Raw genomic sequence first — 21,363 nt, 5'->3', positions numbered from 1 at the left:
TAGACAACAAAATGAGCATATACGTAGTAAAAGATTATTTATTTTTAGTTTATTAGTCACCTGCAAGCATGGTGCATTCATTCCTGTTTGTTTTGATATGAACTGAAAAAAGGCAAACTATAAAATAGCTGTCAATGGTTTGGAAGTTAGAATTTACGAGGTGTCCTGAATGCCTCAGGAAGTTGTCAGCGGGGAAGCGTCAAGATGGTGGTACGTACTGGTGCTGCGTGTCTCTGGGGTAATTTCTGCTCTTATTATGTTAGTTTTAACCACCTATTCTGTCCTGTGCATGGCAGAAATTTGGACTGCAGTTTAAAGCCACCCTGGAGAACGTCACGAATGTTAGACCATTGGGGGACGATTTCCGCTGGTTCCTGAAGGTAAGAGAAGCTAATATGCTAAACTGTTTTCATCCATAATAAAATATCATCCACTTTTCCTCTCTGCTAATCTTTGATCATTTCCTTAATTTAACCATGTTCAATGCTGACACATACTCACTAAATAATGAAACATGTAAACATTATTTTTAAAAGATCATTTATGTGTTTGTTGTTTGTTTTGCCTTAAATTTAGCTCAAGTGTGGAAACTGTGGAGAAATTCCAGATAAATGGCAGTATGTAACTCTGGTGGTAAGGAAGAAAGGGCGATTTTTCTATTCAGTTTAACATTATTATTATTAGTATTATTAGTATTATTAGTATTGTTATTATTAGAGAATTGCACGTATATAATATACCACCTGTGCTTTGTGTTTGCCTTCACAGGAGAGTGTGCCACTCAAGGGAGGACGAGGGAGCGCCAGCATGGTGCAGAAGTGTAAACTCTGTTCCAGGGAAAATTCCATCGGTAGGCCGTGACATGACATCTGGCTCATCTTGTCTTAATTTGCAGAGTTAAAAGCTTACGAAATGTCATCTTTTTCCTTACAGATATTCTGGGAGACACAATCACACCTTACAATGTAAGCAAACGTCCACGGTCAGTTCTCAGGTTTGTATTTCAGTTTCTCTTTCTCTAATGTTGCGTCGTGTCTGCTGGGTTGAAGGCCGAGAACAGCGAAACCTTCAAGACGATGGTGCAGTTCGAGTGTCGAGGTCTGGAGCCCGTTGATTTCCAGCCACAAGTGAGAATCTTTGTTGTCGTATTTCCACAACTGTCCATATGAACTGGAGGGGATAAAACCCAGATTGTGTCATCATCCATGAAGCCAGATCCACTCTCCACCAGAACTGTTATCCAGATGTTAGTTGATGTCGGTTCATTTTTATCCTGTATGAAAAAAGGTTTTTGATGGATCACCTTTTTGCCCGTTTATTACAACAATGTAATAAAAAAAATTGAGGTTACAATATTTTTAGCCCAAACTTTAAAATAGGAGTTTTTGGGTTAATAAGTAACTACTACTGCTGCGCCAGCTGTGAACAGAGGCTTAAAAAAAATTCCTGGTTGTCAGGCCATCTCATGTGGGAGATTTATTGTTTATCCAGCAAAGGAGAACAAGGACAGTCAGACATTTGTGAGGCTTATTTCTTCACAGGGTATGATTTATTACAATTTACCAAGCTAGCCGTCTATTCTAAATAAGTATGCCATAACTCTGACCCATTTTGGTGAGATTCAGGTAAAAGGATGTCACAAACGTTTGGAGAGGGTAATCGGCCAAATCTGGGCTTGCTTTGTAGAGCACATGTCCTGCACACCAGTGCTGTTTGCTGTGACAGTGTGTCAGGGTTCAACCCTGCAAGAACCTCTTTCTCTCTGTCTTTTATGTTATGTAATGAAGCTGTTGCTTTCTATGCTATCTGGTAGTGTGTTCTAGGTAACACTGTGATAATGGCGTGACTTTGACTTGTTGTAATCCCCTCCTCCAGGCTGGCTTCGCTGCAGAAGGAGCAGAGTCTGGAACACCGTTTCCCGAAATCAACCTGCTAGAAAAAGTAAGCGCAGGAGAAACGAATCGCTCACTGTGAGAAAGTAAAGTTGACCTTTAGCAGACTTTCAGCTGTTTGTTTAGCACAGCAGGATACAATTCACTGATTCACTGATATGTGATTGATTTCCTGTGGTAGCGCGCTCTTTCATTTATCTTCACTGAACTCGTGAAAAACACTGCACTTTATCTGCAAATAATCCCTACAGTTCTTTCTCTTGCTCATGTTTTTAAAAACAAAAACATTTCAGGACTGGACCGACTACGATGAGAAAATTAGTGAGTCTGTGGGAATATATGAGGTCACGCACCAGTTCATCAAGTGCTGATATCACCATGCATTGAGCCTTAGAGGAACACTGCAGGAAAACTTCCTCGGCCCCAATTCCTGGCGACGGGGAATGCCTCGACACGGAGATGTGGTCTGTGCTTTGGTTGATGATGAACATTAAGGTGTGCGGATTAAGGCAACAGGTTGTTGTACACATGTCTTGGATTGATCAACATGCTAAGAGGATGGTTTTTTTTTTTTTTTTTTTCAGTCCCTCAATAAAATTGAAGGATGAACATTTTGAATTGAGGTTTTTCTTTGCTTTTGCTCCTCAAACAGCAATACAAGACTGACGATGTGTAGTATGAGGTACTTCACATTATATGCTAAGGATGCTAATGAAGAATACACTTTGAAATGTCCTCCACACATTTTGTGTAATTATCAGAAAATTATGTATGACTCATTTCAGAGTTAAATAAAAAGACAAGTACCGTCAAACCTTGGGAATGAAATTAAAATGAAACTCTACTTGAAAAACATGCAAATCCTTTACTTGTGTTAAATTGGACTTTATAGACAATACAGATTGAGACAAGGACCCATTGTGGGTGAATTTATTAAAGGAAAGTATCAATCACTGAAGAGGTCTTACTGTGTACCTGCAGAGTGCTGCAAACGTCCAACAAATTTCTCCTGTCAGGATTTATCTCACAGTAGACGCGTGGTTCAGTGTGAACAGTTGCTACTTCATATCTGCACATGCGTGTACTTTTGAAATAATAATAGCTACCCTTAAAGTGACATGTCTAATATCTTTGCTTATGTCTGTAAATAGGTTGTAGTCAACAGGATTTCTAAAAGGGTTAAATATAAGGTTTAAAAAAAGACCTTTTTGCAAGTATCTTTATGAGTTTGCATTGATGTAACAGGTCTGTGCTCTGTATTATTATCAGTTTGGTACTTTTTGACCACTTAAAATAACTGTAGAATTGTGATATATTTGTTTCTGCACATTGGTCTTAAAAAAGACATATTTAATATCAGTGACACATTTTACCTTGCATAAATAAAGGATATATAAGCGTTAGTTTGTGGAAAAACTCCAGTTTCTACCTTGTGACAGGATGTGGCTCAAAATAACTTGTTATTAAACACGAGAGGCATATTTGATGGACTATAGGCCAAAAAGTCATTTACAACGGTTTAAATATGGGAAATGACTTTTTGGCATAACAACATAGTCCGACAGCACCTTACAAAAAGTTATCAGATAACGCAAACGATAAAGGTCAAATGATCACAGGGCACACAGGCTTTTGAGTTCTTAAACTTCCAATATTTAACCATAAAAAAAAAACCTCACGGTAGTTGAATATATATGCAGTGCTTTCATTCTGGTGGAGGTTATGTTTGAAGAGGCATATTTATAGAAAAGTCGCTTTTGTTTAGATGTTTAAGAGCTTTATTCTAACTTATTACTAACGGTATTGTATTCCCACAGAGTGACACACCCACTTGTGCATAGACGATCTTTGCTGTACCCGCTGCTGTCAGGCCCATTGACTGTAGGCCCGCTGCTCTCCGTGTTTATGTTTCTCACCGCGGGTTCTCATTGGTCACATCAGGAGCCACCACGCTGAGGATCGTTTATGTCCCAGTTACTACGCCGTGTTCACAGATTTTCACGTCACCTGTGTGAGTGGACTCAGAGAAGCACCATGGCACCTGGAAAGAAGAACAGAGTATTTGTCATAGGAGTTGGCATGACTAAGGTAATCTTACGTTTATCACACTGCTGCTCTGTAAAACATCGAGAAACGGCGCTGTGTAGCGGAGAGGCTAGCATGATTACCTAAACCAAGATTTCGGGTCTTTCAGTGCGGTCCACCTAAAACAACAAACTGGGACTTTTCTGCTCTCATTGGGACAGTTGGGTCAAAATCCGCGGTGTTGGGGACTGTCGGGCTTATTTGTGCTCATGCTGTGTCTAAAGGGCTGAAAAAAATAACCTGTGTCAAAGCTGTCAGTACACTTTGAAAGGCTAGCTAGCTAAGTTAGCCGAAGTAAAGTCAAATTGCTGTAGTTCATGTTTACATTTTAAAAACTACCCAGCTTTCGTGAGTGTGATGACAGTAGGTCTGGTTTGTATTCAGTACTCGCTGAGACTAAACGTGGAGTCCACAGTTCATGGTCAACAGCATTACAAACTGTGCCAAAGGTCTTCTCTCCGGCATGCTGCTAAAGGTGGACACTTTAACTCCGAAAGTTGCTTCTACCTCCAAACCTGAACGAGCCTCATGTTTTCAGGTCCCTGAAAAGTTAAATATGTCCCTAACAGTGATGTCGGTGGAGGAGGGAATATTTGCTTATGTTGAGGTATTGCACTGTCTGCTCTCTGAACAGTGCACACAAAGCATTTTCTATCATTTTATACCTCTGTGCATTAATGACATTAATTACATTAATGCCACTGCAGCCTTTTTATCTGCTCTTTGTCCTTGTTTGTGTTTTAAAGTCGGTTCACGTCATGAAACCTGCAGCAGGAGGCATGTATAAATCAAATCTATTGGTTTATACACCCATGTATTTAATGGCTCATTAGAAAGTCAGATTAGAGGTTAAGAAGTTCTTGATTTTGAGCCGTTCTGCAGTGCATCTGGGCACTCTGTCTTGCTGGGGGAGGCTGCTGCTGTTGGGGAGCGCCATTGCTACGGAGGAGGTGTGTGCTTGCTCTGCAGCAATGTTTGGTCGGTGGTACAAATAGTTTTAGAGCAACATCTACATGAGTGTCAGGCCTTCAGGTTTTCCAACAGAACATTCATTGGATTATAACAGGATGATGAGTATTATTCACCTATCAGTGTTTTTAATGTTCTGGCTGCCTGGTGCATGTTTAGGTTGCATCAGCACAGTGACTGTAGACTTCTCCACACTTAATAAAATGTTTAAAAGTTGTTTTGAAAATAAAATCTTGAATCAAACTTTAGTGGCACTGACCTGAGTTTTTTTTTGTTTGCGTGTTTGCTGCAGTTTGACAAGCCTGGAGCTCGGGAAGGTGACTATCCTGATATGGCCAAGGAAGCAGGTGCTGATCTTTACAGATTATTGGTCATTCACAGATATCAGATCTTGATATTTATTGTTTTTGTGCTGTTATAAAACATGTAATAAGTTTTATTGCCGTATCTCTACATCCTATTTTAGGTGAAAGGGCTCTAGCAGATGCAGGAATCCCATATTCTGCCATTGAACAAGCTTGCGTAGGATACGTCTATGGTAAAACGTCAAATATATATCTTTATTTTTCCTGTTTTATGCTCCAAATTGTTTTTCTTGTTAAGCCTCTTTCATGTACTTTTCAGCACAGGTAAAGTGAAATAAGTGAAGAGTAGCATCTCATCCTACCTCTCTGTTCCAGGTGACTCCACATGCGGACAAAGGGCCATTTACCACAGCCTGGGTCTGACCGGCATCCCCATTATCAACGTCAACAACAACTGCTCCACAGGTTCCACTGCTCTCTTCATGGCACGCCAGCTGGTCCAGGGAGGTGAGTCAGCCAGGAGGTTTTAACAGTGGCAGGTAGTTTGCTCTATAACACCTGAAGGCTGTGGTGAAACTTGATAAACAGTGGGTTCTTTGGATTCTAGTTATTCAAAGTATTGAAATGTTACTGTGGCTCGATGGTGTATAACAAGCGAAAGATCCCCAGTTCAGTCTCGGGAGGAGAGACGAGGCCCTTCAGGGCTGCATCAGGAGGAGAATCCAGCGTAAAAATCAAATCAGCTGACTCAGACCTGCATATTCTTTTCAGCTCAGTCTATAATCAGTAGTTTTATTCACTGCCTTTAATGTTTTCTTGCAGGTCTTTCTGATTGTGTGCTTGCTCTTGGGTTTGAGAAGATGGAGAGGGGCTCTCTGTCTGCAAAGGTATGCACATTCATCCAGGAATTGATCATGTTGTATGTTTTAACATTTTTTTTACCCTCTAGTCAGCCCTCTCTGCATTTGCTGCACTAAAACTATTTTGCAATCTTTCATGTTTGACTTAGTTGAAATTTTGCCAGATGGATGAGAGGGGGGAGAAAAATCAGCTGAGGTCACATGATACAGAGAAACCTCTTACTGAGAATGAAAGCTGTTAAAAGGAAAGCATTATCTGGGTTTTTGGATGTGTAAAGCCCGGTCACTGTCATCTATTGACTTGGCCTCTGGGGACTTTTTGTCCACAGTTTTGGGGGCTGCCAAGTTTTGTGTTTCAATTGTTAAAGTCCAATGGCTGATAAAAAGCATCAGGCAATAAAAGACTGCAATTCAGCAACTGCGATCCTTCTTTCTGCTCATACGGTTTACCTTTGTACAATCACAGTGGAGAGTGGAGATTAGCATTTTCTACTGACTTCTAATAACTGTGGACGAGGACGTTACGTGGTTTACTTGTAGTTTGGTTAATTCATTACCAGATGTGGGACTCTGCCCAACTTGGTGATTAACTTTTGGAGTCAATTCAGACCTGGATGTAAAGATTTTGCAAAGGATTGTTTACCATTGCACGATGGGTAAAGATTTACATTTCACTTCCTGTCTTTACAAATCCATATCAGGGTCAAACCGGGAGAGACAGACTAAAAATTTCAAGAAAATGTCAAATAATTCCAGATATCCTTCTGGAACTAGAGATCCCACATGTGGAAGGAAAGTTTATTCTGTTATTGGAATTTTTTTTTTTTTTTTTTTTGTAAGTACATGGATAGGACAAATCCCATGGACAAGCACATGGAGGTGATGATCAACCGCTATGGGATGGCAGCAGCGCCAGCAGCACCACAGATGTTTGGAAATGCCGGCAGGGAGCATATGGAGAGATATGGTAAACATATCATCCAAACAAAGCGATTCCTACAGACTACAGTAGGAATGTTATTGTAAAATCTTCATTGTTGTCATCATTTTACATTATGGCATTTTCTCTACGGTGTTTACAGTATTTTTGATTCTCCTTTAGGCACAAAGCCAGAACACTTTGCCAAGATTGCCTGGAAAAACCACAAACATTCCACCAATAACCCGTAAGACACAGCTGACCGCATTCGGCGTTCATATTGGTCTTTTTTTTGTTCAAACGAGGGTGTAAATATTTGAGTGTTTTTACACGCAGGTACTCCCAGTTCCAGGATGAGTACAGTCTGGAGCAGGTGATGAAATCCAGGAAGGTGTTTGACTTTCTGACGCTCCTGCAGTGCTGGTAAGAAACTGGCACAGTTACACAAGTGTTGATCGAAGTACAGATTCTTATCATCGGTTACTGATAATCATTTCACTTTCTGACAACCATGCCTCTTTTTTTTTTTTTTTTTTTTTTTCTTGTCCTCTTTTCCTCTCAGCCCTACATCAGATGGTGCTGGAGCAGCAGTTTTGGCCAGTGAGCCCTTTGTCAGGAAATACCACCTGCAGAACCAGGCGGTGGAGATCGTGGCCCAGGAGATGGTGACCGACCTCGCGTCCACATTTGAAGAGAACAGCTGCATTAAAATGGCAAGAAATCTGAAATTGAAAGTTATTGACATGCACACTGGTGACAACAAACAAATAATTGGGTTGATGGTGACAAACACTTTTCTTTTCCAGGTGGGGTATGATATGTCCCGGCTGGCGGCTAGGAAGTGTTTCGAGGCCGCTGGTCTGAAGCCAAGTGACGTTGATGTGGTCGAGCTGCACGACTGCTTCTCAGCCAATGAGCTCATCACGTATGAGGCCTTGGGGTTGTGTCCAGAGGGTAAGACTGCATCTCCTCAAACTTTGATGTATTCTCCATATGTTGAGCCTCTATCACAATTTATGTCAGTGTTTCCCCTGAATTGTCCCTGGAAATACGTTAAGTTATGTTGCGTTGACTGAGCAGCAGGTGGCAGTGTTGTTTAATGCCCATACTGGCAGCAAAGGAACTTAAATGATTTTGATACAATTCCAAAACTTTTTATATATAAATTTAATGACGGCTAATTCAGCTTTACTGAACCGCCCAGATGATCTTGTAGTGCAGTATCAGTGAGGTCATGTTACCTCACATGGATGTACGCATACAGATGAATTACTTTTTATGAAGTTAAATGTACCGTTTCTACAGGTAAAGCTGGAGAACTGATTGACAGAGGGGACAACACATATGGAGGCAAGTTTGTGATCAATCCCAGTGGTGGCCTCATCTCTAAAGGACATCCTCTTGGTGCCACAGGTAAGAAGAGACTCTGACTCTTGTTGAAAATCATTTGTAAGTGATGAAATAAAAAAAGCTACTTTAACCATTTGGGATAATTGTTGTTATATAACTTGTTTGGTGTCCTGAAAATGTGTTTAACAAAGCAAGGTCAACATACCGAGGATACCTTTTCTCTATCCAGCTTCACTTACTTAAAATCACGATCCACGAAGATGGTTATAAACTCAGTAGATCAGTTTAGCTATGAGGACGTTCACATAAAAATGGGCATGTCACAAACATGGACAGGTATGCTTGGAGCAAAGTGCCATATTTTACAAAACAAGGAGCAAACCATTTTATTAAAAATTTATAAAGATTTTTAAAGATGAACAAGGCAGATGATGTAGCTGAAGTGGATGTGTGAGTGTCTGAATGTAGCTTTTTTTGACTGATCAGTACAACCGGTAAAGTTATGTATATGCATTCTCTGTAACACCATTTAGCAAACCGAAGACAAAAAGACAACTGTGCTAAGTTAGTAGACTTACCCACTTAAATAACTGATCCTGAATCGTAAAGGCATGGGCAATCGTGATTTTATAGTTCATTAATTTGTGTTTTCTTATTGTGTGTAAGGCAGTTTTAGTCTCATTGCTTCAACTCGGTTAAACTAAGAGTAAATAAATAACAAAAAAACCGAACCTTTAAATTAGCAAATGCTTAAATGTTTTCTGTTTTATGATTATCTTGCTTATAAAACAAAGACCTGCTGTAAGATTACTTGCAGACAAAAGGAAAAATAAACAGTCCTTTAAGAATCTAAGTGGCGTTTTTCACATCTGTGGTGTTTAGTCAGTTTAAATCGAACTCGGGTTTGTTTTCCCACTTTTTCGTGTTTTGTTTGCACAGGTTTAACACAGTAATTGCACTCGGGTGCAGACCAAAACAACCACACCGAGACCTTTTAGAGGAGGTGGTCTCGGTTTATGGTGTGAACGAGATCCCACCCCGATCTAAAGCAGCTACTACAAGTTTGAACTAAAAACGTCCCGTAGCCACGTGTGTTTTGTCTTCCCAAATCAGGCTTAACAAACAAGTGTTTTCTCTGGATGCACTTTGAAGACTCTGACAAGCGATTTCCACCGTGCCCACCAGGTGGCACGTGTCTTGCAGTAACGGCCACCTACACTGACACTGGGTAAAAGTGATCATAAGCCTGCATGTGAGAGAGCAGCCGGCTGTGACTTTGGCAAGCTTCCCCTGTAATCTCTCTGCGTTTTAAATCGTTGGGGGACAAGACCGAGCAAACAGTGCAGCTGGCTCGCCCAGCGTCTGTAATGGACCTGTATGGTCCTCGCTAAGGACAGATAACCAGGCCAAACAGTGCAAACGCCATTAATCACTCCACCCGTACTTACCAAATTTCTTGGAATTATCATCTTAATTGTATTGCTTGTATTTTTTTTCCATTACTTCGCCCTGCCCATATCATCAATACTCCCTGTGTCTCCTGGGTCACACTCCCAGCGTGCGAGTGCCCCACTCAGCTAAGCTCTGTCTGATCCATGGTGTTGCTCTAAATCTTGCTTGTAAATCTCTGACCTCTTCCCCCAGTAACACTGTGAGCAGAGATGCTGACAGCTAATTGCCTGAAGCAACCTACACCTCAGGAGGATGTGATACATTTTATTTAGTTTTTAATGTGTAGACATCTCATCCAGTGACCTTGAGATGTCACTATTTCATAGGCTGAAGTATTTGTTGAATGACTACACCCTTTTATCCTTAAATCAAATGGCTTTTGATGACAATTTGGTACTATGAAAGAGCTTTTGGGAGGGAATTTACTGCAGATGAGTTAATGTTTGAGGGGGACATGACGACAAACAGTCTTGAGCGTGAAGGTTTTTTTTACATTGGATGAAAATTATGGATCTGACAAGATGCCCTCAGGCTCTTCACTGATGAAGTGCCAATTTGAACCATGTAGTAATTTTTCCAACTGGCATTCAAGCAAAGTCACACTCTCACAAAAGTCCACATAAAAACGAATCGGGCGAGTGCCGCAGAATGTGAGAGATGCACCATCGACTTTTAGCCTTAAGTTCCTTAGCTCATTGGGATAATGGAGAAATGCGAAAGCTCGTTAAGCAGATGGGATGAAATGCTTAGCTGTAGCATTGGTTGGTGCTGGAGCTGCCACTGGTGAGATTAGGGAGCAAGTTCACAGATTAGGAGTCATTTTGTCACCCCTCTCAGTAAGAATTGTAAAATAAATATTGACTGCAGCTTTTCCCTTCCGGTTACTGCAACCTGTTAAGTTTTGTATGGTATGTTGTTACAGTTGCTTTTGGGATTCGTTTTCTGTGGGTGTACGGGTTTCTTAATAACTTTCCAGCTATGATACTTTACATTAATGATTTTACTTAGCTGCTGAATACTTTTGAATACTTAATAATGAACACAAGGATACACTTAAGTTGCACAAAGGCATGAAAAAATTTGCAAGCCCGCAAAAATGAAAATTCATTTTAACATAATTAAAACAGATCATCTTAAATAATAATGATAATAATAACCTTCACTTTCATGTCACATGGGTAAATAATAATTTATTTTTAAATTAAAAGTCTGTGTGATCTAGGAGGTGAACTTGGTTAAACACATTTACTATGTTTACCATGTGCTCGCCTTTTCACAGGTCTGGCCCAGTGTGCAGAGCTATGCTGGCAGCTCCGAGGGATGGCCGGGCGAAGGCAGGTCTCTGGGGCAAAAGTGGCCTTGCAGCACAACATTGGCTTGGGAGGAGCAGTGGTTGTCACACTTTACAAGATGGGTTTCCCAGAGGAGGCGAGGTGAGCAGGAAGTTGCCAATGATTTGTTATTAGTTCACTTGGATACCTCTCATACAGCAAGGAGCATTTTCACTTCTCATCTTAAAGAATAATTTGCTGAGGTAGGTTCTAAAGGAAATCTTTAACTCATACATCAGTTTGGTTTCAGTTTTTTCTTCTTCCTTCAGGTCCCGCGTAGGTGCAGTTCTCACCAGCTCAGGCAGCGGTCTGGAAGGGTTTAAAGCTTATCCTGTCTTCAAAGAGATTGAAAAACATCTACAGCAGGTAGGTAGTGTCACAGCAGGCGGTTGCCTATTAGTGACAGCATGTCACTGTGATATTTTCAATTAGCCACTCTGTGTCTGCTCTTACAGACTCGATAAGTGTGCATCCAGTTAAATCCATTCATGTATTAGATTTTCTTCTTTGTCTTTATTGATAGTTGCGTGACATGTAAACATGTCCACAAGCCTCTAATAGAAACGTGTTTCATACGTTGGTCTATTTTGCTTTTCTTATAAATTAAATCACAGTTTGTTGATATGAAACTCAAACGCACGACCTCATAGTTGCAAAAAGGTTTATTTATACAGTGTTGCGGCAATGTAAACTGAATTTCTAGAGCAAATTTAAAGCAGTATGACACATGTGATATATGCTGTGCTTTAGATATGCTGCGATTAACGCGTTTAAAAAGATACAAAATCTAAAACACTGACGGTGTGTTTGTGTGAAGCGTGTGATGATGTTGGTTTGAAAGAACTTGTACTCGGTGTTCAAGGCTTTTAATCGTGCTTTGACATAACAGAAGAAATTAGGTGGTATCAGTAATTGTGTGCATTAGTGAGGCTATTACCCACTTGAGTTACAATGTAGAGAAAGATGCTTGAACGCCTACCCAACTGTGATTTTCTATATATGTGCATCACAGTAAGGACTTTTTCCAGAGCACAAAAAACTACTTTTGCTTGTTTCATGTTGATGTGTTTGCTAAAAACATGCTCATGGAGTTGGCTGACACTTTGGGTCTTGGTGCAGAGGAGAGCCACTCCACAGTAACGATGTATGGCAGCAGTATCTTCTTAAATGTGGAGGGTATTCACTGCCAAAAAAAAATTAAATAAAGGAACACTTTGAAAACACACCAGATCTCAATGGGGAAGGAAATCATGCTGGATATCTATACTGATGTGGACTGGGTAATAAAGGGATGCCACATGGAACTGAAAATGATCAACCTACAGAGGGTTGAATTCAAAGACACCCTGAAAATCAAAGTGGGGGAAAAAAAAAGCACAGGATAATTTTGTAGCTCTGGCAGTGCTCATCCTGTTCCTTCTAGCACAAAGGAGCAGATACTGGTCCAGCTCTCCTAGAGTAACTGCCTGTCCCCTTGAATCGCTTCCATGATCTTGAGACAGTGCTGGGAGACTCGGCAAACCTTCTGCCAATGACACGTGTTGATGTGCCACCCTGGAGGGGGTGGACTACCTATGGAACCTCTGTAGGGTCCAGGTATCGCCTCATGCTACCAGTAGTGACAACTGACAACAGTTGTTAATTTCATTAATACCAAAGTAGCTACAACTGTGCTAGTTAACTGACCTCATCAATATCCCGCAAGTTTAACTGTAGTGATTAAAAAGTGCTCCGTTCAGTTTCTCTGAGCGTTGTATATTCTTAAAGATGGGCATTCTGCTCAGTCCTGCCTGTGACCCCTCGCTCCCTCAGATGTTACATTTTTAAAAAAGAAGTGCGCATGAGTGGAATATGAGAACCAGTTACTCTGGGGAAACTTTAGTTTCATCCATGTCTACAAGCATTGGGTTCAAGGAACAGACTTCTGAATGATGTTCTCACTTCTTCCCAGAATACTTTGGGTTGTTTTTGAGATCTGTGAGTTTGGTGGAAGCTGACGGTTCAGTGTTAACTAAGCTAACACGCATGCCATAATGCAACATGGATTTCAAGAGCATCAGATCTGTGCTGATGAGATCATTTTTATTGTGGTTAAATCCACATAGTACAGAACGCTAATGAGCTGGAACAAAACTTCTCAGCTTTATGGTCCATAAATTTCTGTTGTATTAGCTGCCAGGACTCGTATGGTTAAATAATGAAAAGAATGAGAAGGCAGACCTGAATCCTGACAGATTTATAGATGATTAATAAGCAACAGAAACTGCTTAATAATTATAGCTGCACAACCATTTCGATCAGATGTGGTGGTGTATTATTCTGGTTACCATCAGGACAGTGGAGTTTGAGAGGTTTTCTCAGGCGAAACCACAAAACATGATCTAAACTATTCATGTCAAGCTGTGTGTGTATAACAAATAGATGGCTGTAGAATTTAATTTGCACTGTGTGGGCTGTTGCTGCCTGTCTACACCTACTGTATGCAAACATTTATTAAAAGGAACTCAAACCCTGTTGTTGCAGGAGGGAGCGCAACTTGTTAAGAAGATTGGTGGAGTGTTTGCATTTAAAGTGAAGGACGGCCCAGGTGGGAAAGAGGCGACCTGGATTGTTGACGTGAAAAATGGTAACGGTTCTGTCACAAACGACCCAGGTATGTGAGGCTGTTGTTAAAGTCCTGTAACACTCTTGATATTTTGCTTGCAGCTGATTAATTATCATTATTTAGGATAAGGTCTGCTAGGAAGAACCCTTGAAGCTTTGTTCTGAACTGAGTGGTTTCTGTCATATTTCAGGCCTGCTGGGTTTGCATCAGAAGTTAATGAAGGTGGTCTCTGCCTGTGCAGCTATCCTTGGAAAAACCCAGACACTTTTCTAATGACCATCACACCACATCCTTATTGATATATAGTGAGGTGTCAAAACTCATCATTAAGGGTAGAGGGGAGGTCGTCAAACATCATCTTAATGGGAGGAAGAGTTGATTTTTATATCATGATCCTTGTCCTTGCGTTATGGATCTTTTCACTATTGGTCTTGTCAGAGATACGCTTTTAATACTGACAAAATCTCTGTCAAACTTAAAGACAAGTTAAAATGCATATTCAGAATTATTCCTGTCTGCGGTACTTTATATTTGGGAGGTATGGCTCTGTTCTTGGACCTGCCTGTCCTTCTGCTTGTGTACATGTAAAGTTTAAGAACAGCAGCAGCAGCATGCAGAAGGGCTTGGGTGGAGTTGGGGTGCAAAGCAGCTTGCAGATAAAAATCACCCGAACTGCTGCGATTGTGGCTGAGCTTGATTTTGTTTCACACCTCTGTCAGGAAAGCCCTCATTGTCTGAAGACTTCAGAGAGCGTTTCAGGCTTATTATTTTCTGAGGAGCCTGCAAACACCTCGGAGCGTCGCCTTTTTAACTTGTGATATCTGTGTTCTGCTCTTTTTCTCCGAAGCTCAAAAAGAAATGTGTTCAGTCCCCTACAATAAATAGAGGTTTCAAAAAACTATTAATCTTCAGTAGATATCGTTGTGGAAGATTGCAGGGGAGTGCTGCAGGTAAAATGGAAAGGCTGTGATTTGGTGGAAGTTTTTGTTTTAGAGTTTAGGCTGAATTCGCTCTATTGTGAAGAACTACCACAAAACTCTGCAGTGAAATAAAGTAAGTAGCTGAAACGGTGGAAATGTTTCAGCTACTTCATTATCCGCCTTAAAATTTAGATTTAAACGCAGATGCTGCAGGGGACGTCAAAACATGAACCAAATGAAAACAAACAAGCTTAATTCCAATAATGACCTGATGTGTGCAAAAGAGGTCCTGCTAGAAGAGCTGCATTCTGACTTTTTTTTTTTTACAAGTTGATTTCTGCACAGACACACACACGTGTCATCCGTACTCAAAGGTACATCCTGGTAAATGGGCATCTCATCATTTGATGGTCTCCCCTGTAATGCTCGCTCCTTCCAAGCCATTATTTCTGAATCACCACTCTGTCCATACGACTGAATGTTTCGAAAATAGAAAGACATGTTCAGGGAAATCTAAGATGTACAAGCTGTTCCACTCAAAGGTTTTCAATATGCATTTTTTTTTTCCCTCCGTTATGGTCCAACATTACTGCACTAGTTTAAAAGTTAGGTTAGGAGCAAAACTTGAAAACGGCTGCAATAATAACAACATTTAAAGAAGTTCTCTTGCACATAAAAAGCTGAACCGATGAGTGCTAACAGCAGGCTTGCTAAACCCAGTACACTTGAATGTTTTCTTGCTGGTTTGCAGGACCAGTATTTGAACTCCTGCATGCACACTGCTGTGCTGTTTTTACTGAAAGTAGCACTAGATTTTAGGATACTGCAGCTCTCAGATAGCTCTAATAACATCTTTAATGAAGCTGACACAGGAGATTTTGAGGCAGTGTGGTCAGTCTTACTTTGAAGATGAGACTGAACACACTGGTTTAGGGTTTAATTTACATTATCATCTCCCCTTATTGGACTGATTTAAACATGGTGCCCCCCCCCCCCCCCCATCTAAATTTCAGTTTTTATATTTCTATATAAAAACTGAAATATTGTATTTATATATTTTTATATTTCTTCCTTCCACCATCTAATTAACAGTAGAAAGTAGTATATTATAGTATATTAAGTTATGGAATATAGAACGAGTGAGTCATAATGCTTTCTGAGCTGTGAAACAAATTGCACTGAATGGATGCCTCGGTCAGCCAAGTCATTAAAGCTTCCTGCCTAATATTGTGTCTCTGAAGGTGTCCTGTGGTAACAGACTCAAAGAATCTGCTTTGAGTCAAAAGCTTCTGTGAGCTGTGAAGTGAAGCCTCTGTGGATTGGGTTTGTTTTTCCAGCTCATCTTACAGGCGTTCTGTTGCAGGAAAGTCAAACTCATTTTCCATGACGGACCACATACAGCCCACTTTGACCTTGAGTGAGCTGGACCAGTGGAACTGCCCTTGTCAGTGTAAAGAAGTTTACCTGCATATTTTTTTTCCCTGAGATACTCTAGTAATAGAAAAGGAAGTGCAGCCTCAGCAGTACGTCTCAGTTTTTCTGCATAAGAAAGAGGTTTGGCTCTACTAAATGAAAGAAATCTGCTGCCACCACTCTTTGGGCTTAATAGAAAGAAACAAATGTGTAAAACTGCAGAGGAAGTTCTGGTAGCTCACTGCCCAGACTGTCCTGTAATTACAAAACAAAGTTTTTGTTAAATTAAATAGAAAGTAAAAAATAAAAAGCAGAAATAGAAATTGTTAATTGTTTTCTGTTACTGTGGTGTAGTATGAATAACCATGGATGGAAAAGCTGGAAAACTTATGAAAATACTGTTAAAGTTAAAAATTCATGCTTTCATATCTATCCTAGCTGTCCAGTCGGCCGGATTGGACTCTTTGCCTGCACAATTTTGGCCCTCAGAGCCTCATGTTTGGCACCCGTGCTCTATTGGGTTAAGACGCCTTGAAACACAACTTCACCTCAAACCATCGCTAAACAGTATTGTGTGTGGAGGCAGTGTGGAAGGGTGCATTATCCTGCTGAAAGATGCCACTGCCATCAGGGAATATAAGTGGTAATAAAGGGGTAAATGTGGTCAGATGAATATGCATTAATGGCATGAGCAAAGATTTCCCAGGAGAACATTGCTCAGAGCATTATGCCGCCTCTAGTGCTACTATCTCTTTCTCAGTAAACGAAAATATGACTCATCAGACCTCTTCCATGCTCGATGGTTGAGCTCTGACTCTCACATGGCCAGTGTAGTCACTTCTGGCCTTGGATTTATGGCTGCGCAGCCAACTGCGGCTGTGACTTTCTGCTTATATTCTTGCTGTTCAAAGGCAGTAAGGGAGCAGTCACATCTTATTCTTTACATCAACCCTCGACTGGCGCCGCAGTAATGGGATAATTATTCACTCCTCCTGCCTGTTTTATTGTTGTGGCTGATCAGTGCAGTGTTGTGGAAATGCCAAGTGTGCTTTCTATACTAGAAGCAATGCGGAGACAAACATTCCTCCGTGCTGTTTCCTTCAGTGTAGAATATGCGAGATGTTCTCACGAGTGGTCGTCATTAGTTGTTTTTGTGTGTGCAGATTTTTAGTTTTGGGTCACCTGAAATGCCGTTGGCCAGATAAATAATAAATGCATCTTTTAATGTCTTTTTTTTTTTTTTAGGTAAAAAGGCAGACTGCACATTATCCTTGAGTGACGAGGATCTGCCGGATCTGATGACAGGAAAGCTGAACGCACAAACGGTGTGTGCATAATAATGACTATAAATAAAGTTTGTGTAAGTAAGGGAAAGGATATGTTATATTTTTACATCGACTGTAAAAGTGAATTCATGCTGTGGGGCTCCTAACATTTTTACATTAAAGCATTTATTTATTTATATTACATTAGGGTTAGTTTATTTATTGTGAACTGCAATATGTATGTATGTATGTATGTATGTATGTATGTAGTAAAAATATGAAAGAATTTAAAGGGCACAAAATGTTGCATAACAAAACTGCATAATTAAATTATTCAAACCAACTTTTTAAGAGAAGTACAAGAATCAAAAGACAAAATGTAGACCGCACAAAGGCAGAACAAAAGCATGAAAAGTTGCTGAAATGCATCAGTAAACAAACTTTTAAGAGTCCACAGAATTGGTAAACCTGGTGGGAGCAGGCGGCCCTCCCTCTGATGCTCAGTGACTGTGTGACTGCAGGCAAGTGTGCAGAACAAACTTGTAGAGTTTTAGATTGCTTGACCTGCATGAGCGAGATGAGCAGTGAAATTGCTCGGCTGCATATGAGGGAGCCTCACTGTAATGCAATACTCTGTAGATAGGACCGAGGACTTCATACAGGATCCTAAATGCTGCAAGACGCCAGGGAAGGGACGATAGTAATGGAGTGATATTGGGCTGTATTGCTGCTCAATAGGACGGACAATCAGCAGCATTTTGAGCTGCCTGCAGGCAATCCAGGCAGATTTGCTGAGTGATGAAAACTGAGAATTACCAAAGTTGAAAGAGGAGATCTAACCTCTCCAGCTCCTCTTCAGAAACTGTAGATCTCAGTTTCCTAAGTGCTGTGAAGATGCTTTTACATCTGCAGTTTGGTTCATTTGGTCTGAGGCCGGTACTATTAAGGAGGATTTCGTCTTATCCAGGTAACTTCAAGGGTTTTCTGAAGATGGTTCACTTCTTACTGAGGCGCATCACCATGGTAACAGCTGTGGAGCAGGTTAGACTCCAGATTAGAGATTAACAGGTATAAAATCACCACCTGGATTTCATAACTTCTATCCTGAAAGATGATATTATATTATAAACTCAGACTGTGTATAGATATGTTGTTTTGGAGGCTTTTTTTCATCTTCCTTTTTTTTTAACCCCCCCTCCTAATCGCCAGTAGGTTGCCGTCCTGTTTTTACTGTAGTGTGACAGCAGAGTTTGATTGACAGCATTTACGTCAGCCCCCAATGGAAGCGAACCAAAACAGGAACATGCACCCCGTGCGTTTGTTTAATTGACCCAAACAGATTTGGCAGGAAGGCGCTTGAATTCCCTCAGTTGGTGTCTACCCGACAGACTACAGTCATCCACCAGCAGACAAAATCTGCTCCGTTCTGCTGCAGGTTTTTGGAGCAGCTAACCCATCTGTTGTGTCATAGAGATAATTTGTTTTCTGTAAGAGTTGTCTGTGCTTGTAGTAGGTCAAATACCACTGTCTGATTGCTGTTTGTTTACAGTATTGAATCTATTTGCAGTGATTTTTTTTTTTTTTTTTTTTTTTTTTTTTTTTTTTCAGGGGAATTCCTAAAATGGTTCTAAAGCCTCACTACCAGGCTTGCATAAAGTGCTGGCCTCACATTTAATATTGATAGAGTGAATGTTTTGCTGCCAGTTTAAAAGTTTAATGCTTTTGTTCCAGTGCAGCCATATCCACCCATCAATTAGACATCAGTGCCTTTGTATATATTGAACTACTCCCTACAGCGCACAGGCCAATGAGCATTGAGACACACGTAAAAACAGCCATAGGGTCCACAAAGATCATGGTAATGCTGGATATCAAAAATAGTAGTAACTCTTCTACGTAACCAGAAACCTTAGATTTAAAGTTTTAAATGCATTGGTATTTGTTTTTTGAGTGATGATGATAATGATTTCAATTTGAAATTTTGTTAGACTGAAACAAAATGTCATTGAAAACCTACCAATACTTTTGAAGTGATATTAGAAAATTAAAATTTCCTCATGCTTAACTGCTTTACCATCAGGCGTTCTTCAAGGGAAAGCTGAAGGTCACTGGGAACATGGGCATGGCTATGAAGCTGCAGAACCTGCAGATCGCACCAGGGAAGGCCAAGCTGTGAGAGCCTTAGCTGTCTTCTTCATGTTAAAGGCATAATTTGTAGGAAAAACTGAAATCTGCCTGTTGAATTGAACTAGCTGACCGATGATTTGTCAAATACTTCGACATGCTTGGTGTTGAAAGTCTAAGTTTCAGCTTTTCCAGCTTTTCCAGCTGCAGCTTTGATATCAGAGCACACTGGGTGGTTCTGTGATTATGTCGTTCTTTAAGCCTAACGTGATGTGTGACCTATTCACAGCCAGTTCAAATTATGGAAATACTCACATGCTGCTCCTTTAATTTCTATAATAATGTATTCACAATCTCACTGTGCCCTAATCTGTCTGTAAGAATTGCATTTGGGGGTTTTTGAGGAATAATTTTGCGCAAAATGTACATCTGTAAACGAAATCCAGGTTTTTAAAATGAAATGAATAAAATCTCTAACAACTTTTGGAGTCGTTGTATAATTTACCATATTTCTATTTCATGATGTATGAAGCGTGTAGAAGAATCTAAGATGAATTAATTATGCAACAAAAATAGCATTTTGTTATTTAAGAAGAGAATGATTAGAGCTGGTGCTGATACTTTCTACTCTCTCTGTATATTTAGCAAAGGAGGTGCACGACAAATCTACTTGAAATACCTTCTCTGTGTATGCAGTTGTATCTGAGGTTTAAAAAGTAAACCGGTATATGCACTAGAAAAATATAAGGAAATAAGGGATTCTTAAACTTAAATCATACTGAGCATATCCACTCATTCTGTGTCATCCACACACTCATGCGTTTACCATCTTTCCACAAAAAACGAACAAAGGAAATCTGCTTCTATATTTCTGACCTCGTTTTCTCAGCCTTTGTCCTACTTCCCTCTTTTACCCCCCCCCACCGCATTTGTCCATTTATTTTCAAGTTGATCCCGACCTTTCCCCGTTGGCCTCCCTCACCTCCACCCACCACAGCGTGCCTTCTGCCAGATCCAGGCTGTTCCTAATTGCTCATATCCAGCCAACTTACTTTAGCCCCCCGCCCCACCCAACACTGCCTCTCTGCCAGGTGGCTGACTCGCCAAATCGTTCAGCTGCTGCGCAAGCTGCGTAGCCCCTCCTGTCCTGTCTCACTGACCGATAGCAGTGGGCTAATGGGTCTTTAGGTGGAGAGTGAAAGGGGTGGGTTTAAGCAGAATGGTGTTAGCTGAAGAAGTTAAGGCTTGTTTTTTTCCTTCAGTAAGGAAATAATTGATCCATTTTACTTGTTTTCCATGGTAGCCTAAGCCTTCTGGTCTCCAGTTCATTACTTCTTTTTATACAGGTTAGAATTCCTGATCAGTTAATGCAATATTTTTTCTTAGAATTAAAGCTTAAAAAAAAGAAAAGTTAAATGCACTATTATGGAAGATTGTATCCAGATTTGATTACTACTCAAGTATTTATGGAGCCACATGTGATAAAGCTCAGTTAAATATACTCATGCATCCTGATCACTGCCCTTTCAGTCCATCTCTCCTGATCGTTCGTTTGGCATTTGCACACAATTCGTGTAATTTGCTCTGCAAGGTTGCCTTGGTGATGCTGTTTTAGCACCGAGCGCTGCTCCAAGGCTGCTCCTGTTGCTCGTGCTCAGAGCATTTTCTTCAAATCAGCAGAGTAGCAAGTGAAATTACATTGTGTAGAGGACTTCACGATCCACACGAACCTGCTCCCCGGGCCTGTAACCTTCAGTTTTTTCCCCCCGATGTAGAATCTCTACAGACAATCATTGTTTTTGATCATTAGTTTTGAATGCTTTGAAGGCAAGTAGATAGGATTCAAGGTGATTACTTACAAACATTTGATTCT

The 21,363-nt window shown here is 40.5% G+C and overlaps 2 protein-coding genes across 2 annotated transcripts; both read left to right on the top strand.

Annotated features, from left to right (window-relative positions):
• Nucleotides 1-56: 56 nt before the first annotated feature.
• czib (CXXC motif containing zinc binding protein) lies at nucleotides 57-2,747 on the top strand. Its single transcript, XM_003453363.3, has 8 exons — nucleotides 57-210; nucleotides 297-380; nucleotides 577-633; nucleotides 769-850; nucleotides 934-965; nucleotides 1,050-1,127; nucleotides 1,876-1,941; nucleotides 2,186-2,747. Exons 1-8 carry the CDS (start codon nucleotides 205-207, stop codon nucleotides 2,261-2,263), a joined length of 483 nt encoding a protein of 160 aa, XP_003453411.1. The 5' UTR covers nucleotides 57-204; the 3' UTR covers nucleotides 2,264-2,747.
• Nucleotides 2,748-3,768: 1,021 nt separating this feature from the next.
• Nucleotides 3,769-19,974, top strand: scp2a (sterol carrier protein 2a). Its single transcript, XM_003453314.5, has 16 exons — nucleotides 3,769-3,980; nucleotides 5,239-5,293; nucleotides 5,413-5,484; nucleotides 5,627-5,758; nucleotides 6,074-6,138; nucleotides 6,952-7,078; nucleotides 7,214-7,277; nucleotides 7,367-7,453; nucleotides 7,593-7,743; nucleotides 7,837-7,984; nucleotides 8,336-8,443; nucleotides 11,112-11,265; nucleotides 11,433-11,529; nucleotides 13,687-13,816; nucleotides 17,347-17,426; nucleotides 19,447-19,974. Exons 1-16 carry the CDS (start codon nucleotides 3,858-3,860, stop codon nucleotides 19,540-19,542), a joined length of 1,689 nt encoding a protein of 562 aa, XP_003453362.2. The 5' UTR covers nucleotides 3,769-3,857; the 3' UTR covers nucleotides 19,543-19,974.
• Nucleotides 19,975-21,363: the final 1,389 nt, after the last annotated feature.

Source organism: Oreochromis niloticus, linkage group LG18, assembly GCF_001858045.2.
Source record: "Oreochromis niloticus isolate F11D_XX linkage group LG18, O_niloticus_UMD_NMBU, whole genome shotgun sequence".
Taxonomy (NCBI): Eukaryota; Metazoa; Chordata; class Actinopteri; order Cichliformes; family Cichlidae; genus Oreochromis; species Oreochromis niloticus.
This window is presented reverse-complemented; position numbering and strand designations above follow the sequence as displayed.

Excerpts from the sequence above, each read along its gene's own strand:
- czib (XM_003453363.3), top strand. Across the intron at positions 851-933 it reads TTCCAGGGAAAATTCCATCG|ATATTCTGGGAGACACAATC; the intron begins GTAGGCCGTGAC and ends TTTTCCTTACAG. Across the intron at positions 966-1,049 it reads ACACAATCACACCTTACAAT|GCCGAGAACAGCGAAACCTT; the intron begins GTAAGCAAACGT and ends GCTGGGTTGAAG.
- scp2a (XM_003453314.5), top strand. The coding sequence starts at position 3,858 with ATGTCCCAGTTACTACGCCGTGTTCACAGATTTTCACGTCACCTGTGT. Across the intron at positions 5,485-5,626 it reads TTGCGTAGGATACGTCTATG|GTGACTCCACATGCGGACAA; the intron begins GTAAAACGTCAA and ends TCTCTGTTCCAG. Across the intron at positions 7,985-8,335 it reads CTTGGGGTTGTGTCCAGAGG|GTAAAGCTGGAGAACTGATT; the intron begins GTAAGACTGCAT and ends CCGTTTCTACAG.